Source organism: Erpetoichthys calabaricus, chromosome 5 (assembly GCF_900747795.2).
Source record: "Erpetoichthys calabaricus chromosome 5, fErpCal1.3, whole genome shotgun sequence".
NCBI classification, from domain to species: Eukaryota; Metazoa; Chordata; class Cladistia; order Polypteriformes; family Polypteridae; genus Erpetoichthys; species Erpetoichthys calabaricus.
In genome coordinates this window covers 232692232-232708477 of record NC_041398.2, presented here as the reverse complement: position 1 = coordinate 232708477, position 16246 = coordinate 232692232, and the positions used below count along the sequence as shown (strand labels likewise).

Genomic DNA, 16246 nt, shown 5'->3' with positions numbered 1-16246 from the left:
ATGCTATAGTGTTTATAGGTAGATGAAATGTGATTTTAAATAGATAAAGTGCCCTTTGAAATTTTTGGGACAAACACATTTTTCCTTGATTTACCCCTCTCTACCTTAGTTTAAAATTACAAATGAAGCCGTTCAGACATGATTAGAGTGCACATTGTAGACTTTAAGGGTATCTGAATACATTTCGGTCAAACCATGTGGAAATTGCAACACTTTTTGTTATACATGGTCCCCCATTTCGGTACACCATAATGTCTGAGACATTGTAATGGTAGGTGTATTAAATTATTTAACATTTTGTTGCAGTTTACAGGTTCCATCTGTGTCTTCTGTGCATTTTTCTCATTAAACTCTGTTTTTACTCCCACATCTCAAAAAGTTGTGCAGCTTGGGCACATTGGCTATTCCAAATTGGCTCTGTACATGTCTGTGAGAGCAAGGTGTGTGCATTTGGTCCTTGCAATGGACTGGTCCTACAAGCAGGGTTAGTTCCTGCCTCATGCTTTTAGACCGAATGAAGTGAGGCTAGTATTTTAAGGATGTTGATAATATAATTATAAGCATTTACACGTATCCCTAAATACCTATCATCAGCATTATACACTCGCTGAGCAAATTATTAGGAATACCTGTACATCTGCTTATCCATGCAGTTATCTAATCATCCAATCATGATGCAGCAGCACAGTTCATAAAGTCATGCAGGTACTGGTCAGGAGCTTCAGGTAATGTTTACATCAAACACCAGAATGGGGAAAAATGTGATCTCAGTGAATTTGGCCATGGCAAGATTGTTGGTGCGACATGGGCTGGTTTGAGAATTTTTGTAACTGCTGATCTCCTGGGACTTTTATGTACAAAAAACATCCAGTGAGTGGCAGTTCTGTGGATGAAAATGCCCCATTAATGAGAAGTTAGAGGATTATGGTGAGACTTGTCTGTGCTGACAGGCTGCAGTAACTCGGATAACCACTCCATACAACTGGTCAGCAAAAAACATTTTAGAATACACCCCACATTGGATCGTGAGTTGATGGGCTACCACAGCAGAAGACCATGGCAGGTTCCACTTACAGAAAGCTGAGGCTACAGTGTGCACAAGCTGAAAAAAACTGGACAGATGAAGACTGGAAAATATAGTCTGGTCTCATGAATCTTGATTCTGCTGAAATGGTATCGTCGGAATTTGGCACCAACAGCATGAATGCATGCATAGCCTACTGGTGATTGTGGTGTAATGGGGAATGTTTTCTTGACACACTTTAGGCCTTTTAATACCAATCAATAATTGTTAACGGAATACTACTTCCACAAAAAATTACTTACGTATGTATTTTACTTTCCCCATATAACTTATATTGATGGCTGAGAAAGTGTGTTCATACAGAATTTATGAAAGAATAGGTGTCTGTGGAGTCCAAACCTGCACAATGGCAAACAGTATCAAAAACATCCATGAAAATAACACAAATTAATTGTGTTGCACAATCCACATGTCAGATCATCCAGTTGTATGCTCACAGTGTCTCAAATGCATGTATTTTTACTAAAATATTGTTAAGTATAGCACTTGTGGAAAACATACTCCTAAATGAAAATGGAATGTGCTGAAATGCATATAAGCATTTGAACTGAAGATCTACTTGCTTCCTATTTCATTGATCATGAGTCCATGATTTCAACATTGCAAAGCGCAGAGAGATGACTAAAATTGAAGATTAAATGTTAAACAAAAATGTGAGAAAAGAGAAAAGAGTATATGCCTCATTCTTGTGCATGTCAGAGGTTCTTAAACAAGCAAAAAGTCAACTCATGGAGTTTCAGAGAGTGCCACTAAATAATCCAGAGGGGAGCTCCAGTTGTGGGTCTTCGCTTTGAATATAAATGAAATGAAAAGACGTGGGTCTACAGTTCAAATGGTCATTTACATCAGATCGTGTCCCATTTTAGTTCATGAGAGCATTTTTCAGAGGTGGTTTATTTGACAATATTTTAGTAAAAATACGTGCATTTGGTACACTGTTGTTATATGCCTTGTTGACTGGACACGTGGATTACGCGACATGAGTAACATGAGATTTCTTCATTTGCATTTTTGATTCTCTTTGTTATTGTCCATCGTTGGTCTCCATGGACAGCTCATATATCATATACTGGACTGTTCAGTTGGGGTTCAAGTTAAAGGAACAGAAGCCTAGTTTTTGCCCCCCAAGCTAGTATATGCATTTGGGCATTTATCTTCAGGTTTAGCAAGTACTTAATGGAACACTGGACTGTGCTATCTAATATTTAGTAACCAGGAGGAGAGGATTATGTAGTGTTCCATTTCCGTTCCATAGTCCTCTCATTTAGGAGTCTTAAAAATTTTATTCCAGGGACCCATCCTTCATTTACCAAGGTGATTCTTCATGTCATCTGCTCTTTGCTCCTTGACTAGCCCCTTTCCTGATTAGGGAACTATTTGGCACTGGTGATTCCTTACCACATTCTGTAATAATAATGATAAAATAATAATAAAAAGATAGGATCACAGTTTGAGTACAGGTTTAAAATGACCAGATTTTGAAATCTCAAAGAGCTTTTAGAGACTACATCTATTAAAAGCCTTCAGCTTGATCATGAGGTCAGCAGTGGATTGAGCTGAAGTGAATCCACACATAGCACCATTTAGATGGTAGCATAAATCAAGCAGCTAAATGCTCCATAAAGTAGTAAACGTAATGGTGAATTTATCTAAATGCAGTCTTTCAGTAATAATGAAGGGAGTGTTTTTAAATGCAGGCCTTTTGAGAGAAGCCATAGTCTGCCATCTAGTGTCCAAATCTTTTTATGAAAGAAGTGTTTTTTTGTTGGTTTTGGCTTTTATATCTTATCTATGTATTGTCTGCTTGATTGTTTGTTTTTCTACATAATGCCTTTATTAACCTTTCCCTACGAACATGACAGTTTTTAAAAATATATTTTTTAATTTCAGATTTTTTTTCTTTTGTTTTCCACTTGCCCTTAGATTGAACAGCAGTTTAGTGTTCCTCTGTAGCTACTTCATTAATTCACCCTGTGATTTAAGCACAGTTGATTTTAGGGTGCCTTAATGGAATATGCACTCCTGATCTTTGTATAGATTTCCAGTTTCCTTTTCTAATTGTTGTATTATTGTAAGATCCTAAAGCTAAAGTTTTATCAAATTTTTAAGGCTTCATTTAACTTTTTTTTAAAGCAGGGCGTCCCCAAGTTCAGTCCTGGATACCACTGTGGCTGTGGGGTTTCACTCTAATCAGTTTCATAAGCAAATGGCTCAATTATACTTCTAAATGAGCTAATTGTTGAACTAGCTTTTTTCTTGTCTTATTTTGTATAATTGGGAATGTGTGCTAGTTTACATGTAAACAAAATTCAGAAATTTGCATTTCTTGCCAAATCTTTAAATTGTAACTTTCTTTTACAATATTCTTTTTAATCCAACTTTTTTCTGTGGAGTCTACTTTCTTAATTGTGTTCAAATATTGATAGATTAGTGAGGGGTGGAACCCATAACTGGGCAATGCTTGGGATGTGTCCCAGAGCTTGAATACCTGAAATAATTTGATATGTTATACTCATTTTCAGGGGACAGAAATAATGTTTGAAGAGGTAAGGAAAATAATGAATGATTACCTGTCAACATCATAACACACACACCCAAAGTCACATTGGGGCAGTTTGAAACTGTTAGTTAATGCAGTCCAAATATCTTTGGAGATGTGGGAGAAAATTAAGAAACCCAGATGAAATTGCTTGTGATTGCTGAAATGCCTCAAGCACACTCATACTCATACATATATTTTCCAAAAAAAAAAAAAAAAAATATATATATATATATATATAATATTTACAGTACACACACACACTATACACTAGGATGTTCCCCCCTGCTCGCTTCGCTCGCGTTGTATCGAGGGGGGCTGAACGCACCCCAAAGGGATACAGTTGCTCCTCCAAAGCCCCCTCTTAAACGATGATACAGTGGGAAACAAATAGGTTTTTTTTTTTTTACCTCCTCTTTGCTCGATCAGCTGCTGGCTTGCTGCTGCTGCTACTGCCATGCTGCGTTACACTCGTAATCACTATTAATGTTCTCTGCGATTTGTGCCATGGGATCCCTTCTATTAGTTCACACCAGAAATTATAGCCTTTATTGACTTCTTGCATCAATGAGTCTTGGCTGTTCAACATTGTGTTGGCGACTCATGACTTTTTTCTCCTTGGACCACTTTCAGTAAGTACTCACTATGACTGACCATGAGCATGCCATAGACTTTGACACCTGCCCATATTGTCTCCATTCAAAATGTCAACCATGAGTACTTAATGTCAGCTTATCACTAAATGTATCTCTGACCTTGACACTGCATATGCTATTATTATAGGATAGTTATGACATCATTTGCTTCATATGGGAGTGGTCATGATGCTTTGGCTTTGTGTGTGTGTGTGTGTATATATATATATATATATATATATATATATATATATATATATATATATATATAAATAGAGAGAGAGATAGATAGATGAATATTATGTGTGTGATTTAAACTTATGTAATTTATGTATTTTTTTCTATTTTGCTTTCATTGATTACCCTTTTTTTTAGAGAGAGATTAAACTGTTTTTCACTGTTTTTGTTTTTTTAACAGATTTTCCTTTGTATGTTTTGCATTATAGACAACTGAAAGGGTATATATAGGTAAAATTATTTTTACTGATAGTACACAAAAATGTGTATCTGCTGTTTCCCTATTTTTCATAGTTTCAGTATTATGAAGTTTGTAATTTGTGGTATCATTTCTAGTGCATTGCTGCTTGAAAGTTAGTGCAGGATAGTAAAAAGAAAAAGGTTTGTAATGTAGCACAGAAAAAAAATAAATATGAGGTGCTGTCTATAAATGGTCTCAAAGCATTCTTAAGGGACATCATCTTCTGAAATGTACTATTTTATGTTGTTAGTATTACCATAAGCTTTTTTTAACTGGAAATGTAATATTGTTTTTATTGTCCTTCAATTCTTGTTACAAAAAAAATATGACAAAATGTACACACACCAGAGCATATTGTTACCAGTTTTTTAACACTAGGTGGCAGTGAAGACTCGGACAATTTTCTGTTCTATTTTTTTTGGGGCTCTACTTATTAGATAGATAGAGATAGATAGATACTTTATTAATCCCAATGGGAAATTCACATTCTTCAGCAGCAGCATAGCTGCTGAAAAGGCTGCCACTCTCGGCGGCGCCGGATGTTATTACACTGAATTTGTGGAATATTTTTTCATTCTGAAGTAAATGTGTTTATTTTATTTATTGATTAACAGCAATGTTGAAGTTGTTACAGAAGTCCAAGTAACTGACTTGTGGTTTTTAATAGAGTTAGCACTATAGAAATGGAAATAAACAGTCCTCCTTGTAGAAGCTCTGAAATTATCAAAGCCCTATTGATTGGAATAGTATATGTAAATTGGTCATATAAGCCAATAATAGGTAAATAAACGGCCTTGTTTTAACAAATCTCATTAAACAATAACTACAAAAGGGAAATTTTTGTTAATGTATTTGGTATCTATATCAAAGTGCGTACCATACCAAAGTATATCAATATTGGATAGCAAATTCATATATGCCCAAGACTTTTTCAATGTACCTGAGGGTTATGCTTGTATGTGTGTGCGCATGTGTGTGTAATGCTAACTCATATATATATACCTTCCATGTCTCTTTCACCCCCACCCTTTCTTGCCCCACTTCCGTACTGTCCGTGTGTATTTATGTACTGTATGTATTATTATATATGTGTGTAAAAATGTATTAGTGGTAAATGCATAATTCATTGCCCTTGTCAGTGTTTCTATTACAATGCATTGTTTCTGCTAATAAATTATTAAAGTTGTTAGATATTAATATCTTCCAACAAACCCTACATATATATATATAATATACTTTGCATTTGAAGGTGCCAAATTATATTTAGGTGCTGTATAGGTGGTACAATGGTTAGTGCTGCTGCCTCAAAATCCAGCATCCTGGCTTCTAATCCCTTACCCAACCAGTGTGAGTTGAAGGCTTTCCTCCTGTCTATGTCTTTTATGTTTCTCTCAGAGTGGTCTTGATTTTCCTACCTCATTCTGAAAGATGTGTAGGTTAGGTTAACTGGTGATTGTAATTTTTCCCAATATATTCCTGAAGTGGCCCCTGTCATGGACATATGCTTGTCCAGGCTTGGCTAGTTCCTTCATTGTAACTGATATTTCTGGGATCAGCTCAAGGCCTTAATGTAATTGAAGCACTATAACTATACTGACCCACAGAGGATCTGCAGACTGCATGTGATAAAATGGAATTAGTTTTTCATACAGCAGAAATAATAGTGAATGGTGTAAAGTATAAAGAAAATGTAAAATAGAGAGAAATAGTCTAATGCAATTTTATTTATTTTGTATTAGTTAAAGGTTAAAGCCAGCAGTGGATTAAAAAAGGTAAAATAATGAGATGGCTAGTTTTACTTTACTTTACTCTGTAAAGCCTTATTTTTTATTAATACAGTTTTAAACTTGGTGTTTCCATTGCAAAATTGTGAATTCTGAGTCACCTTAGTGTGTTTCCTGTTTCTTTTATAAAAAAATAAATGTCATATGTAAAAGACATATTATTAATATTTATATTTGGCACAGTGGTAGCTGTATGTCTGCTTCTTGTAAGTTATTGCTAAATAGGATGGTTGTCTCATGGCAAAGGATGCAGTGGGAGTAGCACAACATTTATTTTGCTAACTGAAGCAAGGCATGTATGTGAGCGTCTACCAAAGAAGGAAATGTAACCATGAACTCATCCTTTACTGTATATTTCTTTATGTTTCAATTTACTTTATGATTGTTGAAAAAGTTTCCAGCTATGATCATCTTGCTGATTTTTCAATACTAAGGTGGAAGCTTTTGAAATTTTTTTGGAAGTGAAATAAAATAAGTAATTGGATCATAAGTTTGTCATATGTTGCTTTTGGCATCCTACGCTAAATAAATGGGTACCTTGTGAAAGAGTCTCTGTTTCTAAACAATCCACCCCTTGTACTTTACATCTAGTCTTTTTTTTTTTTTTTTTTTTTTTTGCTATGCGTGACCTGGTCCATTTTAGTGCATATATTCAAAAAAAACCTGGAATTGTAGGTGTGGTGTTTTCCTCTTGGTACGTCATTAGGAAGCAGCTGAATGGCTGAGAAATGAGTTAGTAGTAAGTGTGGAAGCCAGAAGAAGGACAGAGCCTTTCATATCACCTGCATCACTTTTATATTCTGATCCCTTGTTGTAGTTCTGAAAATATGAATGTTTGATGCTGACAGGCAATGTTTTATGTATGTAAAAATAAGATGATGTATGTGTTTGTTTGGACATCCTGCTCATTATGATGGCCTAAGCTGCACTTAAAATTTACACAGATTGATTCTGTCCATTCAGGATTATGTATGGGGTTTAAAAGAGAAGGGAGGAAGACAAAATGTACTTCTGACAATGTGAAATGATTTCAGAAGATATGGAATATACTTGTTCACACCCTTTTTTTATTTAAAACGAAATATAACCATTAATCTATGTGTTTGTATTTTGCAGGATCTAGAAATTGTTTACTCCTATCTTCATGGAATGGAAGCTTTATCAAATCTGAGGGAGCATCAGTTAAGGTATGTACATCTGTAATGGTTAATTTGTAATTGTATAAAGTAGTTAATTATTATTAGTGTATTAAAAATGCGCTTAGGTACATAGTAAATGATACTAGCAAATAAAAAGTCAATTTAGGAAACATTCTTTTGCATGAAACTGTGCTGTCATTGTGAAAGCAGGGTGCACCTCAAGCAAAGTGGTAAACGTAACAACCCATGCATAAAACAGCCTACTTTTTTTCCCCTATTGTGAACATTTTCACACCAGTGAGTTATATACAGTTATAACAGACACATTGGTAAAGGAACAATATTTATATTATTATTATTATTATTGGTGCATTTCATATCTATCTTTGTATCTGTTTCTCTATCTCTCTAGTGGATTTATGTCTTATCTATATGAAATATAGTCACTTTCATGTCTGTCTGTCCTGTAGTGCCTTTTATTTCAGTCTTTCTGTCTGTGTGACTTTGTATCTATGTCTATTTATTGCCTTTTATAGCACTCTTTCTGTCTGCGTTTCTATGTATGTATAACATCTCGTTTCTATGTATGTATAACATCTTCAGAAATATTTGAATATATACTAACCTTTGATCATCAGAATAATTCAATAGGACATCCAAAGTTGTACAACAAAAAGATGTCTGTCCAACTGTATCTTTTTCCACAGAGGGAAATGAAAATAAAACCTGGACAGCATTATAGGTATCCTTCCTTAGTACTTAGTTGCACATCCTTTGACAACAGTTTCCAAACGTTTCTTGTTGCCATCTGTTTTTGTGCCTGCTAGTAGTTTTTTCCTGTTTTTAGTTCAAATTTGTTCTAGTGCTGAGTGTCTACAGAATTGCCTTTCACGACAGCAGATTTCAGCTCTTTCTAAAAGTTTTTTTCAGTTAGACTGAGATCAGGACATATTGCAGGCCAGTTACATTTTTTTTTCCTTTTTAACCTTTATTTACTGGTGTTGGGTGTGTGTTTTAGGTCATTGTCCTTCTAGAGGACTCATAACTAGTTTGTTGACACTAGGTAGCATAGTTTGTTCTAAACGGCACTGGTAATTCTCTGATTCCTCTACTATGCTCAAGACCTCAAGGACCATGGTTGGCAAGGCAGCCGCACACATTTATGAAACCTTAAACATATTTAACTGTAGGTTGGGTGTACTTTTCTTTATAAGTGTCGATTCATAGTCTATAAACAAATTGTTATGTATTTCAAGGGTCTCTAATTTCATCATTCTACAGAATGTTTGGTTTGTCCAGGTACGTTTGGACAAAGATCCGCCTGACTATTTATGTTTGTCATGGGTCATCTTGTCCTTTTCCATACAAGCCCTTCTCGGTTTAGTGTGCAGTGTATGGTAAAGGTTGAAACCATCACTCCAGATAACTCCAGGTCAGATTTAAGCAATGTTGAATGTTTTAAGGCGGTGTTTTTTTTCAACAGTTTGCACCAATTTCTGAAAACTTCTTTAATCAATTTTCCCCATCCCTCCACATCCTGAAAATTTTTTGACAATTCCATGAGGAGCAATTGTCATGATAAAATGGCGAACTATGGAAGCAGAAATACCAAAAAGATGACCTTGTAGCCTTTTACATTTTTAAATTGTTGGTAATAGTTTTTTCTGAGGTATCAGGTGCCCTCTTTTCTTTGACATTGTTAATAAGTAACCAAGAAAGACAAGTGACAATTTTTAAGCATTAAAGCCGTCATTCATTGGTTAACTCATGTCATGTTAATGCTGGCATTTTACTGCCGGTGAGTCTGATTTCTCTGTAATGAAAAACTAGTTCTTTCAATTAAACTGAATTATATCATGGAAAAGGGTGCCAATAATTGTGTCAGGGAAACGTTTTTGATTTCATAATATTTCCTGACATTTTTTTTTATAGTTACCTGTATCTTGTGCATGATGCTCGGTAGCAAACAAATGAGAGTGTATAGAGAATAAAGTTTGTTTCACCGTTAACATTTTTTCAGATGATTTTATATATGATATCCCTAAAATGAATGGGTGCCAATAACACTGGCCACTTGTTTTATTTCTAAATTGAGATTTTGATCATTGAAGCCTTGGGAGTAATTCCACTGTGTGTGAGAGAATCTGGACATTGCTGAATTAATTTTTTTCAGGTGTGCTCCGTAGAGCATATGTGTGTCTTAGACAGAAGCCACATATTTTTTTTCATCTGCTGTACGTTAAGGATAATCATAAAAGCGCCATCTGCAGTGGGAAATACATTTATAAAATCTGCTCAATTAGCATGACTTATAAATTAAAAAAAAACAAATCAGCATATTTTGGCCACATGGTTATATAGTATATTCTACTGATGCTACGCACAGTAGATTTTCCTTTAAATAAATAAATGTAATAATTTGTCTCAGATGTATTTCACAGTCCACTGCAGGCGTGACCCCAATGCCTCCTGGGAAAGACAGCACTCTTTAAAGATGGAAACTGCTTTGCTTTGAAATTTCTTGGAAAATTGGTCAAGCCAGAACTCCTAGACTCTCAAATTGGGGCTTTAAAGGATGTAAGAATGTTTTAAAGGATGTACAGTTGTGTCATATATAAATACTTCAGGCATTCAAATTGATAGAACTGCTTCTCCCTTCCATTTCAATGCAAAATAATTAACATAAAAATTAAAAGCTAGGTAAACTGTAGTGCAAATATCTGTAGCCCACATGCAATACATTCACACTGTATAATAAGCTGTTTTGCTCTATATCAAACATCCAATTGAAGCTTGTTTCTTGTATTGCACCCAATGCTGCTAAGAAAGGCACTGGTTGCCCTCTAGAGCCAGTGGGTTAGAAAATGGAAAGATTAACTGATTTTTATGAGGGAGCCAGCTTTGTTTTGAACCTATATTATACTATTGACAGTATGTCAGAGCAAAAGTAATTAATTGTATCTCCCATTGTGCCAGGGCTTTGGAGAAGAGTTGATACTCTTATCATTTTACAAGAATTCTCTGTTTGTAACCTTTTCAGTACTATGGTGCATCTGAGGGCATAAATCAATATTGCCTCCACCTTCATCTTTTTAAATGACAATGTGCACTCCTTAAAAGTAAACCCGTGTACACATTTGTAGTCCGGATGTTGGAGAAACATTTAAGTAGTTGAAAAAAAAAAAAAAACATTCCAGAGCAATAGACAACACTGCTAGGAATTCCAATCCATTCCTGTGACTGGACCAGAAATCAAATCCTGCAGTTCTGAAGCTGTGCATACAGTATGTGTTCTATTTGTGAGTCATATTACAATTTTACCTTTCATACATTCACTCCTACCATGGAGTTGAAAGGCAAGTTCCCAGATTAAGGGCATGTATAAACAAAATTAGGCAAAAATCGTGCGAAACGTGACCCAACGTATTCCCTAGTCAACAACTTTTGTAACTCTCGAGAAATGCAGGGTCTGCATTTATGTGAATAAAAAACAATTGCCTTGTTCAACCACATTCCCTCACATCATTAAGGAGTAGATAGACAACAAAGTCGTCACCGCCCTCGCATTGTCAACTCCCCTAAGCAAGTAAGCAGAATTAAAAAACAGAAATCTGCTTTGTTAAGCATGCTGTACTTTACAGCTTCCTCACATTGGATGCACAGACATTGCTGTAAGTGATACAGCCATGAGACGGTTAAACCATGACCAGTGAATGTCTACTACTAGTACAACCATCGCATTAAGGTTTGTTTGAGGGTTGTGTAATGTCTGGAAATTGAATGGATTGTGAAATAAGTAAGCTACTCTCTATCTGAAACAAGAAGGAAATCGATTAATTTGGTTATCATTTGGCATGTCTCTCTGTTTATGGCATTTGTTTTCAACTAGCGAAGGGAGCAGCAGGGTGTTTAATACATCTGGTAAAGACAGAGTTTTCATGCAACGTCTGCAACATGTGTAGTGTCATATGCCTTGGAATTGTGGTGGTTTAGAGTTGATTCTGCATTATGTTTTAGCCTACTAGTCTCAGTTGTGTTTGTTTGTTCTCTCTATTCTTTAACACATTAGAATGTATTATGGACACGAAATCATGGTCAAGCAACTACTTGCACTGCACGTTGCCAGTTGCATATGTTAACAAGGTTGTTGACCTGAACGACATGTTCTCATCAGAAGTGTTATAATGTTGTAAAGTCGCACCATGGGTGATGAAAGCAAATTAAACTTTATCTACTGAATCACTATCTTCCAATCCCTAAAGCTTCATTTTGTTTTCAGTAAATTTCCACATTTACGTATGTCAAGAGAATGATAGATAGACCGTTCTTTGTTACAAGTGCCATATATACTTGCGTATAAGTCGGTCTTGAAATGCAAAAAATCCATTTTAAAATCAGACCCAACTTATACGGCTGTTCAGTAATGCGACACATTTTTTTTTTTTTTTTTTTTTTTAATCTTTTTTGCTTCCTCCAATCTCGCACCAGTTCCTCAGAAACTTCAAATTTTGTTGCAGCAGCACAGTTACCAATTTCTTTCGACACTTCAATGACTTAATTTTAAACCAGCTTCATATTTTCTTCTGATCGAATGCACCACCAGATAAGGGATGATCTTACGATAAAGGAATATGAGGGTGTGTGATACAAAATGCACAAAACAGTGTAAATGTCGCTTCAGAATAGTTTGGGTATTACCGTGTGGTCATGTATGTACAGTGCATCCGGAAAGTATTCACAGCACATCACTTTTTCCACATTTTGTTATGTTTCAGCCTTATTCCAAAATGGATTAAATTCATTTTTTTCCTCAGAATTCTACACACAACACCCCATAATGACAACGTGAAAAACGTTTACTTGAGGTTTTTGCAAATTTATTAAAAATAAAAAAACTGAGAAATCCCATGTACATAAGTATTCACAGCCTTTGCTTAATACTTTGTCGATGCACCTCTGGCAGCAATTACAGCCTCAAGTCTCTTTGAATATGACGCTACAAGCTTGACACGCTTATCCTTGGCCAGTTTTGCCCATTCCTCTTTGTAGCACCTCTCAAGCTCCATCAGGTTGGATGGGAAGCATCGGTGCACAGCCATTTTAAGATCTCTCCAGAGATGTTCAATCGGATTCAAGTCTGGGCTCTGGCTGGGCCACTCAAGGACATTCACAGAGTTGTCCTGAAGCCACTCCTTTGATATCTTGGCTGTGTGCTTAGGGTCGATGTCCTGCTGAAAGATGAACTGTCGCCCCAGTCTGAGGTCAAGAGCGCTCTGGAGCAGGTTTTCATCCAGGATGTCTCTGTACATTGCTGCAGTCATCTTTCCCTTTATCCTGACTAGTCTCCCAGTCCCTGCCACTGAAAAACATCCCCACAGCATGATGCTGCCACCACCATGCTTCACTGTAGGGACGGTATTGGCCTGGTGATGAGCCGTGCCTGGTTTCCTCCAAACGTGACATCTGACATTCACACCAAAGAGTTCAATGTTTGTCTCATCAGACCAGAGAACTTTCTTTTTCATGGTCTGAGAGTCCTTCAGGTGCCTTTTGGCAAACTCCAGGCGGGCTGCCATGTGCCTTTTACTAAGGAGTGGCTTCCGTCTGGCCACTCTAACATACAGGCCTGATTGGTGGATTGCTGCAGATATGGTTGTCCTTCTGGAAGGTTCTCCTCTCTCCACAGAGGACCTCTTGAGCTCTGACAGAGTGCTCATCGGGTTCTTCGTCACCTCCCTGACTAAGGCCCTTCTCCCCCGATCAGTTTAGATGGCCGGCCAGCTCTAGGAAGAGTCCTGGTGGTTTCGAACTTCTTCCACTTACGGATGATGGAGGCCACTGTGCTCATCGGGACTTTCAAAGCAGCAGAAATTTTTCTGTAACCTTCCCCAGATTTGTGCCTCGAGACAATCCTGTCTCGGAGGTCTACAGACAATTCCTTTGACTTCATGCTTGGTTTGTGCTCTGACATGAACTGTCAACTGTGGGACCTTATATAGACAGGTGTGTGCCTTTCCAAATCATGTCCAATCAACTGAATTTACCACAGGTGGACTCCAATTAAGCTGCAGAAACATCTCAAGGATGATCAGGGGAAACAGGATGTACCTGAGCTCAATTTTGAGCTTCATGGCAAAGGCTGTGAATACTCATGTACATGTGCTTTCTCAATTTTTTTATTTTTAATAAATTTGCAAAAACCAAGTAAACTTTTTTCACGTTGTCATTATGGGGAGTTGTGTGTAGAATTCTGAGGAAAAAAATGAATTTAATCCATTTTGGAATAAGGCTGTAACATAACAAAATGTGGAAAAAGTGATGCGCTGTGAATACTTTCCGGATGCACTGTACAATACATTGAAAAAAAAGGCAGTGTGCTCCGTGGTTACTTTCTCAGGTGGGCGTTAGCATTTTATAATCTCTTTGACCAATAGCGTGAGTTTTCCACATTCGACATATGACCAACATTATAAAATACCAGAAATTATACAGTAAACTCAAGCTCCAACTTATCCACGGGAGATCTTAAATGCAAGTATATATGATACATACTGTACAGACAGACAGACATACATGTACACATACTTATATATATTACTAGCCGTCCCCCAAGGCTTCACCTGCGTAGAAGTGAAACAGGATAGCGAGGAGGGCCCTGCCTGGCTCCCTACTCCTGACGTCACGCTTCCCCCTCCCCTCGGCCTGCAGTCTCTGTCTCAGATTATAGTGAATATATCACTCCTGCAAGCGAACTATGACTCTTAGCGTGATGTGAGAAGTCGCAAAATCAACCAGAATGTTCAAGCAAATTGTAGAAAAAAGCCAGATCTAAATCCGTTAAGTAGTTCTCTCGTTCGCTAGCTAAGCGGATGTAAGATACGCCTTGCGGCTGGCACATGAGCGAGAAGGGCCCCGCCCCCCTCCCCTCCCCTCCACCCACTGCATCTCTCTCAGATTCATGCAAATAAATCGCTACCGCAAATGAACTATGATTCTTAGCACGATGAGAGAGGTTGCAAAATCAACCGGAATGTTCAAACAAATTATAGAAAAAAACGATCTAAATCCATTAAGTAATTGTCAACGTGAAAAGCGGACAGACAGACAGAGATGTTGGATTTTATATACAGATGCATGCTGTGTTTCATGTCTAGTAGCATTTGGCTGCAAGATAAAGAACAACGCTGGACAGGGAATCATTTTGAATGTTTTTTTTATACTGAACTCTCAACATGGAGTAACTGTTTGCCTATGAGTATGATCTATGATCTATGAGTATGTACTTTTGTTCATTACAATAAAATGATTCGAGTCACTTTTACAACACATAAAGTAGGTAAAAGCACATGCATCTCACTCCCTAACTTAAAGAGACTTACATCTCACTTAGTTATTAATAAGTCATCATTCCCCACATTTGTTTGCTATTTTTCTCTTTTGTTGCCATCATCATCATCAGCTTATTAATTGTTATGAAAGTTTTAGTTCCACATGAATTCTGCTGTTAAAGTTTATTAAAAACAAAGACTCATATGAACAAAATGAGATGTAGAAATCCTGGTGCATAGATTTGAGATATGTAACTTATCCAGTCAACATTTGGATAAATATATCATTAGTTCAGTTTCCTCTGATTATCAATTGATTTGTAGTTCTTTTTACTTTCTGTAATCAATTAAATTTAACTCCTTTGTATGATGTTATTTTTTTAACTATTCTTTCCTCTTTGCAACAACGTGTTTTTGTGGTATAATTAATACACAATGTTTGTTTTTATCACAGTGACGTGCTTTTATATTTAACTCACTCTGTTTTTTGCTCTCTTTTGTTTTAGGTTAATGTGTGAAACTGTGCGTTATGAAAGACATGAAGCAAATGAAGTTTTGTACTAGTAAGTTTTTGAAAGTCTTTCGTCTCATTTATAAAGTGTAATAGATTGTGACTCATTTGGTCCCTAGAATGCAAATATCTTGCTGTTACCTACACAATGTGACCATATGTATACAAAACTATAAAATAAGCTGGTAAAGTTTACTTTGAGCTGCAGAAGTGACAGTGTAAATCTGGTCATGAATTCCTGTTGACCAGGATACCACACTCCTGCTCACAGTTGGAGTGCACCATATGCATTCATACTTGTAATTGACAGACACTTAAACAAACCTAGCACTCATCACTGCCAAACTTTCAGAAATTTGCTTTAACATGATGTGTCTCCTTGGCCAATTTTTAATAAAATGTTTGATTGTTGAGAAAAAGGAGAGTGTTTTTAACATTTAGCTTTTAGACCTTAAGCCTTGCCATATACCTCCTATTGATCTTCCTCAAGTCGCAATATCTGCTGTTGAATTAAGACATCTGAGCTTTCTAAGAAGTTTCAGGTGTCTCTATGAAATCCCTAAAGAGATTCATCATCTCCTGGAAGTCACTCCGTCCTCCCCAGTTTTTTTCTTGATGATATGCCCCAGTATAAAAAATCTTAAGTGAATACTTTAATTATACAGCTGCCCCCAACCAAGAAGGAGACAACTTCCCCAACCAGCCAAACTTGCAGTTTTTCATAGGATGGTCAACCACTACCTCCCTG

General features: G+C 36.6%; 1 protein-coding gene across 7 annotated transcripts in view; it reads left to right on the top strand.

Annotated features, from left to right (window-relative positions):
* The window catches only part of rapgef2b (Rap guanine nucleotide exchange factor 2b), a 401507-nt gene that overhangs the window by 147143 nt on the left and 238118 nt on the right, over window positions 1-16246 (top strand). For all 7 annotated transcript variants that reach the window (XM_051928101.1, XM_028802636.2, XM_051928099.1 and 4 more), the window contains exons 2-3: window positions 7637-7707; window positions 15494-15550. In XM_051928101.1, the coding sequence (XP_051784061.1) occupies window positions 7637-7707; window positions 15494-15550 (128 nt within the window). The remainder of the gene's footprint in view (window positions 1-7636; window positions 7708-15493; window positions 15551-16246) is intronic.